The 9,149-nt window shown below is 65.4% G+C and overlaps 1 protein-coding gene across 1 annotated transcript; it reads right to left on the reverse strand.

The window, feature by feature from the left end:
- Positions 1-268: 268 nt before the first annotated feature.
- Positions 269-6,396, reverse strand: TRPV4 (transient receptor potential cation channel subfamily V member 4). Its single transcript, XM_036393302.1, has 15 exons — positions 6,032-6,396; positions 4,825-4,997; positions 4,515-4,667; positions 4,243-4,383; positions 3,853-4,151; positions 3,235-3,414; positions 2,993-3,151; positions 2,787-2,879; positions 2,550-2,623; positions 2,299-2,464; positions 2,033-2,099; positions 1,501-1,814; positions 1,242-1,369; positions 918-1,039; positions 269-723 (listed from the first exon to the last, which is right to left on the reverse strand). The coding sequence occupies exons 1-15, from the start codon at positions 6,394-6,396 to the stop codon at positions 581-583; spliced, it is 2,577 nt and encodes an 858-aa protein (XP_036249195.1). The 3' UTR covers positions 269-580.
- Positions 6,397-9,149: the final 2,753 nt, after the last annotated feature.

Here is a 9,149-nt window from a genome sequence, read left to right on the forward strand (position 1 = left end):
GTATCCATCCATGTCTCACACCTGTGCATCGTATCCCTGCACCACACCTGGACATCATCACATCCCTGTACACCACATCCGTGCACCAAACCTGAGCTCAGCCCGCTGGGTGGCCACGCTCAAAGGCACAGCACAGTTTGGCACGGTTTGGCTTGGTTAGCACTGGGGAGCAGGCAGCTCCTCCATCCTATCCCTCCCCAAACCCTGCTGGCATCCTGGCTGTCCCACGCCGAATCACTCAGCGCCGGGAGGAGACGGCGGTGGCGCGTCAGTCTTTATTACTGAATAAATAACCGTATAAACCTTGTGCAAAACTCTGTGGCAAAACCATCGGCGCCGGTGGGGGCCGTGCTCCCCACCCCGGGCCGAGGCTCCCGGCACGGCACGGCCCCGGCACAGGGAAGTGAAGCGGTGGCACTCGGTGAGAGCCGAGACACGGCCGGGGACAGCGGCCGCCGGAGGGGACAGAGGCTGCGCGATTCCCTGAGGAGCAGACAAGTACCATCCATCCAGCCCAGTGGCGATTCCCGAGCCGCTCCGGGGGCCCGGGCAGAGTCCATCAGCTGCCGGTGCTGCCGTGCTAGAGCGGGGAGCTCGGGGCTGGGCCGTGCCGCCGCTCCCGCGGCTCCGCCGTGCCCATGCTCCCCAGGGGCACCACCACCTCCTCCGGAGGGCAGCTCTTGTTCAGCTCCACCACGCGTGGCACCACTGTCGACCACCGATCTGTGGAGAGGGCGGGAGATGCGCAAAGGCCATCTCTGGCTGCTTGCCAGGCCCCCAGATCTGCTCCTGGGGCTCGTCAGAGGCTGCCAGCAGCATCCTGAGGGATGTCACAGCCCCCAGATCTGCTCCTGGGGCTCATCAGAGGCTGCCAGCAGCATCCTGAGGGATGTCCCAGCCTACAGCAGGGCGCTCACCTCTTCGCAGCCGGCCCATGGTGTGGGAGAAGCCATAGTACTGGTACGTGTCGCTCTTGCCCGGGTCCTCACTGATGATGCCCAGGTTCTGGTTCCAGTGGGACCAGTTCACCTCGTCCACCCTGTGGGGAAGGTCAGACCCACAGGGGCTGCACGGAGTGCCCTGGAGCCAGGGTGGGACCTCCAGCACCCACCAGCAATGCCAGCTGCCTCCAGACCACTACAAAGCACCCAGCAAATGAGTGCTGCACGATGCCAGCCCCCCAAAAATGCTGCTGGGAGAGGCTCAGCTGCTCCCCAGCCTCCGAGGGCGCCCACCTTTACCTGAAGCACCAGCGGCGGTCGGGGGTCCCATCCGTGCCCTTCCCCACAGTGACCATCTCCCCCGAGCGGAAAGCTTTCCTCAGGAACACCGGGAAGGAGCGCTCGATGTCCAGGATGGTGGTGGCCCACTGCCAGGGACACCAGGGAATGCCTGAGCATGGGGGTGCCTTGCCCATGGAGCTCGGGATGCCTCGATGCTGCAGCCCCCCAGGCACGGGCGGCTCCTGGAGATCCCATCCCGCCACGCCCAGAGTGGTACCTGCAGCTTCCAGATGTGCTTGCTCTCCTTGGAGACTTGGCCCACGGTCTCGCCCATGAGGGCGATGAGCATGTTGAGGAGGAGCACGAAGGTGAGGATGATGTAGGTGACGAGGAGGATGATGAAGACGCCGGGGTATTTGGCGCTCTCGAGCATCTCCAGGTCGCCCATGCCGATGGTGAGCTTGAAGAGGTCGAGCAGGAAGGTGCTGAAGGTCTGGCTGTCCCGGCAGGACGGGTAGGTGGGCACTGTGCAGTTGGACTTCTCGCTGCAGGACTCACTGCTGGGACACGGGTTGAGGAGGGACACCAGGGCTGGGGGAGAAGGGACAGGGACAGCGAGTCCATAGGGGCAGTGGCAAGGACAGGATCCACAATGGGCCCCAGTGTGGCTCCGTGCTGGCTGAGACCTTCTCCACCGTGGGAGGAGGCAAAGGCTGAGGCTGTGGGCAGGTGGGATGGAGCTGAGGGTCTGCAGCCCCCTGCCCAGCCAGGAGCTGTCCCTGCCCCAGCCAGGGGAGCTGGCTGGTTACCTGATGCATAGCCAATCATGAAGAGCAGGTAGACCAGGAGGAAGCGGAACAAGTCTTTGAAGAGGATCTGAAAGTGGTGGAGAGCAGGGTGAGGTGTGCTGGACCACAGCATCATCATCAAGCTGTGAGGCTGGCACATCTGGCCTGGGAGCAGGGCAGTGGAGAGCCACAGGAACCCTTCACAAAGCCTGGAGGGACCTTTTTAGGCTGTAATTCCACAGGAGCATCACCCCTGGAGAAGGACAAGACCCACGACCCCACCAGACCTTCTGGATCATGATGCTGTAGGTCCCTGTCAGCTTGAGCCCACGGGTGAAGTACAGGGCATTCATCCAGCCCAGGACCAGGGCAAAGACCATGACAGCCAGGTAGGCCTCGATGCCACCCAGGTACAGCCCCGCCGTGACAATCACCAGCACCGAGTAGATGAAGCTGCAGGAGAGTTGGGGTCAGAGCCTGCAGCCACGAGCCTGGGGGGTGCAGTGGCTGGCGGTGGCCCTGGGGGTTCCCCACGTACTAGAGCAGCTGGAAGGAGCCATCTATGAAGAAGGAGTTCACACCTGGGCACTTCTTCATGAACAGGTCTTTAATCTGTGGGAGAGAGGCAGAGGTTGGAGGGTCTCGAGTGGCAGGGTCCCCACGTCTGAGGCCACTTTGGCAGGGGTGGATGCCTCAGGGGACAGGGCTGTCACCCCTGGAGACCCCAAAGAGCTCAGTGTCCCCATGGGAGGACCCCCTGCCTTGCCACACTGACATTTGTGCAGAAGAAGAGGATTCCAGTGAGGAGGGTGATGATCTCCCCGGCCAGGCGCAGGTAGTCGGCGGTGCTGGTGTAGGGGTAGGGCGGCTGTGGGGAGAGGACAGAGCTGAGCTGCTCCCCCATCCCCTGGGACAGAGCCCTGCCAGACCCCCCTGCAAGGCAGGGCTGGCCCGTGGGGCTGTGCCAGCCTGGGCACTCACAGGGCCTTCCATGGGGCGGTAGTAGGCGACGAGGGTGAAGATGATCATGGCGCTGAGGTAGGAGACCACGCTGATGTAGAAGGACACAGCCCCAAACTTGCGCCACTTGTCCCTCAGCAGCTCGTTGATGGGCTCCACAGCCAGCATCTCGTGGCGGTTCTGGTGGGACATGGGTGATGGCAGAGGGGACAGGGCCACCCAGGCCCCTCCAGACCCATCCCAGGCCCCCCAGCCCTGCACACCTCGATCTTGCTGTTGTAGACGAGGATCTCCAGCACGGACACCTCCTCCCCACAGGTGTCCAGAGAGGAGAGGTCGTACAGGGAGGAGTAGACGGGGCCATAGGCCCAGTCCTTGAACTTCCTGGAGAGGTGCCGGGCGTCCTCATCCGTGATCTCCCTCCGGATGATGTGCTGGAAGATCTGCCAGAGGGAGGGATGGAGGGAGGACTGCTACCCACAGACCTGCCTCCACCCTGCCCTCCTCCCACCCCATCCTGGGTGCATCCCCCCACCCCCTCCCTGCACCCCAATGGGCTCAGGGTGCTCCCAGGCGCTCCTGGGGTGATGCAGGCACTGTGGCAGCCCTGCAGGATGCTGCAGCTTCTGCATTTTTGGTGACTCCCCTGCCTGCCCCACCAGAGGCCAAGGGCAGGTCAGGGGAGAAGCTGGGCTGTGTGAGGGTCTGGAGTTAATTGGGAAAGGGCCAGAACGCAAAGGGGTGTTAATTAGCCAGGTTAATAGGGCTGCACCTCCAGGTTTCCACCAGCATCTGCAGAGAGAAGCCGTGCATGCACTGAGTGTGACAGGGCTCAGCAGGGACGGCAGGGACACGTCCCCGAGACGGGGGGGACGCCGTACCCCGATCTTGCCGGTCTTGGCCGCCATCATGAGCGGGGAGAGGCCGTCGTTGTTGAGCAGAGCCTCCAGGTTGGTGTCGGGGAAGAGCTTGGCGCACTTGACGAGGAGCAGGTCGTACATCTTGGTGACAAACTTGGTGTTCTCGCGGGTGTTGTCGGCGATGGCCACCAGGGCGTGCAGCACGGTGTTGCCGCGGGAGTCCTGGCGCCGCAGGTCCGCCTGCTTGTGCCCGTTCTCCGTCAGGTAGTGCACGATGTGCGGCTGGTTGGTGCAGGCGGCCAGCGACAGGGGCAGCTCACCTGCGGGGGGACAACAGCGCGGCTCGGGTCACCCCTTCCCCGCTGCGAGGGACACCTCGGGGTGCAGCCCCCCGGCTCCCTCCCTGCTCACCGAAGTAGAAGTAGCCACCCTCGCCCTTGGGCTGGAAGAAGCGACCGCGGGCCTGGGCATGGACGTCTGCTCCCTTCTCCACCAGCAGCTCCACGTAGTGCTTGCAGCGGCGCTCGATGGCGATGTGCAGGGCTGTCTGACCTGTGCCACCACCGCCTGTCAGCCACCGCCTTGTCCCGGCACTTCCCCCGCGTCCCAGCCGCCCCAGGTCCCTTCTCCGGTCCCCGAACCAGCCCAGTGTCCCCCCCCAGCAGTGGCCCCACGCCCCCCACCTCGGTAGTAGACGTCCCTGAAGGGTGAGTTGATGAACTCCCGCATGTTTCCCGTCTTCTCGGCGATGTCCAGCAGCACCGGGATGGTGTCGTTCTTGCCCCCGCTCAGGTTGAGCAGGGCTTTGGGCAGGCAGGTCTTTCCCGTGGAGGGCTCTGCGAGTGGAGGGTGCTGAGGGGGGGCCAGGGCAAACCCCTCAGGCCCCCGGCTCCCCATGCCAGAGCTGTGCATCCCCATCCCTCAGGAATACAGGGATCTCCAGGGGTCACAGCCCAGCCCTGGCACCAGGGCAAGGAACAGCCAGGTCCTCACCTCGGAACTCCTCGTCTGTCAGGCGCTTCTTGTGGGTGAGCAGGAAGGAGAGGAGCCCATCCAGGCCGGCCGGGGACCCCCGGGACACGATGTCGAAGAGGATGGGTCTGTTGAAGACCTTGAGGACGGGGGGCGGCTCGGGAGCCGGCCCCTTTGCGGCGGGCGGCTGCTTCCTGCGGGGAAATGCCAGCGCTGGGAACGGGAGCCGCTGCCTCGGCTTCTCCCACCTGTGCGACGAGCTTGAGGGTGCTCAGCCACCGGGGACAGGCACGTGGGGACATCTCCCGGCCGGGGGTCACCGGTGAGGCCAGGGCAGCATCCCCGTCCACAGCAGCCCGGTGCTCCCAGTGCCTTCTTGCCAGCTCTTGCCAGCTCCCACCCAGGTGCTGCAGCGCTTGGGGCCCCCAGCTGTGCCCCCCAGGAGGGACGGGCCGCGGGTTTGGTCACGCTCCGGCAGCACGGATGAAGCCAGACCGGTCGGAGCAGTCGGCAGCGGAGCGGGGGGTACGGACCGGCGGCAGCTCCGCGCACCGGGAATGGGGGCGGGACGTTTGGCGGCTGCTCCAGCCGGTGACTTCCAGTCTGAGGGCTCATGGAGCATCCTGCCCCCCTCCACCCACCTCCACGGGGAACATCCCGCTCTCCTAAGCCGGCTGCACCCCTGGGTGGGGACACTGGCGGGCCGCCCCAGGTGCCCTGCACAGAGGGGCATTGTGCGTCCGGCCGCGGGCTGCCCCCCCCCGGCTCCGGTTTCCTGGCGCGGGCAGGGTGGAGGCCCTCCTGAAAAGCCTTTTCATGCCGCAGCCAGACGCCGCACCGGCCAGGGGAGCGGCCGGGCGCACAGAGCCTCTTTCATGGCGCCCGTCAGGGGGAAGGGGAGCGCTCTCCCAGCCCCGCGGTACCGGGGGCTGCGGAGCCCCTCCACGGCACGGCACAGCCACTGGGACTCACTGGGAGCTGCTCCCTGTGCGCGGCATCTCTGCCCAAAGCATCCCAAAGTGCCGCCCGGAGGTCCCCCCACGTCCCCAGTCACTGAACATCCCCGTCCCCACCGGGGTGTCCCCAACTGAACATCTCTATCCCCACCGGGGTGTCCCCAGCTAAACGTCCCCATCCCCACCGGGGTGTCCCCAGCTGAACATCCCTATCCCCACCGGGGTGTCCCCAACCGAGCGTCCCCATCCCCACCCGGGTGTCCCGTACTCACTCCGCGACCCTCCTGCGCCAGCGCTTGTTCTCGCTGGGGTGGTGGCGGTAGGTGCCGTAGTCGAACAGGGAGTCCATGGGGGCTTTCTTGGGCGCGGGGACCACGGGGGACTCGTAGATGGTGGCCTCCAGCAGCTCCATGGGCTTCGGGGCGCCTTTCCGAAAGGCCCCGTGGAATTTCATGCGGAGGTTTTGCTTTCCATCGCCGGCGCCGGGGGGACCCCGGGCTGCCTCGGCGGGGCTTGGGGTGTCCTCGCTCTCGAACAGGTTGGCCAGAGAGGAGAGCGGGAAGGATTCGTTCTGGAGGGAGCCGTCCTCCCCCGCGCCCTCGCCGGCATCGCGCGGGGCGTCCTCGCCGTCTGCCATGGTCCCTGCGCGGAGGGACGGGCACGACTGACCTGCCTGGCTGGCTGTGACCCCCGGCTCCTTCCACGAGAGCAGGAGACCTGGCGGAGGAAAACCCCGTGTCACCCCCGAAAATACCCTCCCCATCCGAGCCCCGAGCCCCGCGGCGGGACAGGTTCCACACCCACCCTGGCGGAGGTTGGAACCCGCTGTAGCTCAGTCACCCGGATGGTCCTGCCTTGTCCCGGCTCTCCTCGGCACCCACCCACCCTCTGCGGGGACCCCTCACGTCTGCGGGGGCCCCTCTGGCTGCGGCGCTGCCGTGCTGGGCGAGGGCGAGCCCGGCCCCGCTGCGGTCAGCCGGGGTGCAGCCCAGGACAGGGCACAGAGCAGACCCTGTGCGCTGCGATCTGCCGCCCAAGGAAAGAAAACATTCTTGGGATACTCCCCACATCCAAGGAAGCGGCCAGGGAAGCGCCCAGAGGCAGCAGGAGCTGCCACCGCAGCAGGGCTGGGAGCGGGGCCAGGGCTGCTCCTGATGCTCCACAAGCCAGGGGGGCTCGGTGGGACGCGGGTCTGGGCACCGGGAAGGGACGGGCGCGGCACGGCGCGGGGCAGACACAGCGGCTGGGAAGAAATTACGGGTTTAGGTTACCCAGAGGGACGTGGAGATGAAGGAGAGACGTGCCACCAGCGCGGCCAGCAGAGCGCTGTACCGTGTCACCGCGTCCTGCCCGCCACGCCCGGGACACGGACAAGTGACCGACCCCAGGCACTCCCCCAGCCCCGCTTTCCACCAAAACCCCCCGGTGAAACCCAGCAGCGTTAGGGCTCAGCACGGCTCCCGCCCGCGGGGAGCTCAGCCCTCCCGGGACGGAAAAGGCAGCGGGAAACGTGTCATTTTGTGCTGGGCTGAAACTCTGTGCGACAAGGCACAGCGGCAGGCTCGGCCCTGTCGGGAGCGCAGCCTGGCCGGGGAAAGGGCTCGAATGAGGCAGAGGGTGCTGGCAGCCACACGGTGCTCCCGTGGGCACGGGGGATGAGGGTGGCAAACGGCCCCAAACCCTGCAGCAATAGAGAGGGGGCTCAGGCAGTGGTCCTCCTCCCTGCCACACTTGGGGACACCCAGCGGGGCTGGTGCAGCCCTGGGGGACACCCAGAAAGGACAGTGCTGCCCTGGGGGACACAGAGCTGACAGTTTCTCCTCTTTGCTGACTTTCTTGCCATCCCCACCTCTGCAAGAAATTCCACAAGCACCTGCCAAAGCCCGCAGGTCCCACATCCTAACCCCATGCAAACAGGGGCCCTCGCATGGCCGGTTTGACCTTGGACAAGGGAATTGCCGAGCACACGGACCCTGCGGGCTGGTAATGGGGATGGAGCACCTGACCTGCCCAAACTGCTGGGACCCGAAAAAATGCAGTTTTAGGGAAAACCCGGACACAGTACTGGCTGTCCCACACCTGCTGTCACCGGCCTTGAAGCTTGAAGTTTGTGTGGGGAATGAGGGACTCAGGGCTGGTGCCGTCAGCCCGGATGCTGCCAGGAAAGGTGCTGTCACAGGGGTTTGATTTGGCCCCTTGGTTATTTGGGTTTGGATTTTTCAAACTTCCTCACCTCATGGAGTAACTGAGTCAAGGCACAGCTCTTGCATCCAACACAAACCCCACGTGTGCTCCCACCTCTTCCCAGCATCCTAACCTCCCAGCTGGACCAGTGTCCCCAGTCAGTGCCCACTCCTGCCCACCACGGGGGCACGGACGCTGTCACCAACACCGGGATGTGCGGGGACATCATGGGTGGGCGGCAGGGAGGGTGTCCCATGACATTAAAGGGTGATTAAGGGTGGGAGTGAAGCACTGAAACCACAGCGAGTTCTAGTCGGAAATCCTCATCCCGAGTGATGCAGCTGCTCCCCAGAATCATCCTCACTGCCGGGCCCGTGCTCACCTCGGCAACAGCCAGGAGCTGGTGTGGGCAGCATGGGGGGTTCGGAGCCCCCTCCTCAAAGCTCGCCTGGGAACCCACCCGGCACCTCAATCTCGGATCACGAGTCCCCAGGCTGTCCAGACAGTGCCGGGGCATCCATGAGGGTCCACCTGGCCCTGCCCAGCTCAGCCCTCGACCCCGGCCTCACCTGGGGTCTCCATCCTGCCCCGCTCGCCCTGTGCTGCCCGGAGAGCCCCATCCTGCCCCAGTTTCCGTGTCCCCGCACCGGAGGCTCCATCCAGCCCCGGTGCCCGTGTCCCGGCCCGTCCCACTCCCGGTGGTGGCCCCCGCTGCCCGCTCCCCCGGTTCCGTACCGCCAAAGGTCCCGTGGAAAGTCCCGTAGGCTCCGGCGCCGCCGAGTCGCCCGGGGCCGGTCCCCAGAGCGGCCCCTCCCCGCCCCGGCCCCGGCTCCAGCGGCGGAGGCGCCACCGGGACCCGCCCTCGGGATCGGCCCCCGCCCGCCCCCGGGCAGTCTCCCGGGAACACCGGCCACAAAACAGCCCAGAAGGAACAACCCCAAAATACCCTGCAAAAAATAAGCCCCCCAGGAAAAACGTCTCTGGCACAGGACTCCCAAAGAACAGCTCCAAAAACCCTCCCATAAACAGCTCTCCTAGGACACAGCTTCAAAACAGCCTCCCAGGAACAGCTCCAAAACATCCTCCTGAAAACAGCTCCCCTAGGAAAAAAAAACCCGAATTTCCCTACCCAAAACAGCCCTGCCCCAAAAGAGTCTCCCCAAACACCCTTTGGGGCTGACCCAACCCCAAATGAGGCTCCCAGGC

Source organism: Molothrus ater, chromosome 18 (genome assembly GCF_012460135.2).
Source record: "Molothrus ater isolate BHLD 08-10-18 breed brown headed cowbird chromosome 18, BPBGC_Mater_1.1, whole genome shotgun sequence".
In the NCBI taxonomy this organism is placed as follows: Eukaryota; Metazoa; Chordata; class Aves; order Passeriformes; family Icteridae; genus Molothrus; species Molothrus ater.

Excerpts from the sequence above, each read along its gene's own strand:
- TRPV4 (XM_036393302.1), bottom strand. The coding sequence starts at position 6,396 with ATGGCAGACGGCGAGGACGCCCCGCGCGATGCCGGCGAGGGCGCGGGG. Across the intron at positions 4,152-4,242 it reads GGGTGGCTACTTCTACTTCG|GTGAGCTGCCCCTGTCGCTG; the intron begins GTGAGCAGGGAG and ends GTCCCCCCGCAG. Across the intron at positions 3,415-3,852 it reads CCAAGACCGGCAAGATCGGG|ATCTTCCAGCACATCATCCG; the intron begins GTACGGCGTCCC and ends TCCCTCTGGCAG.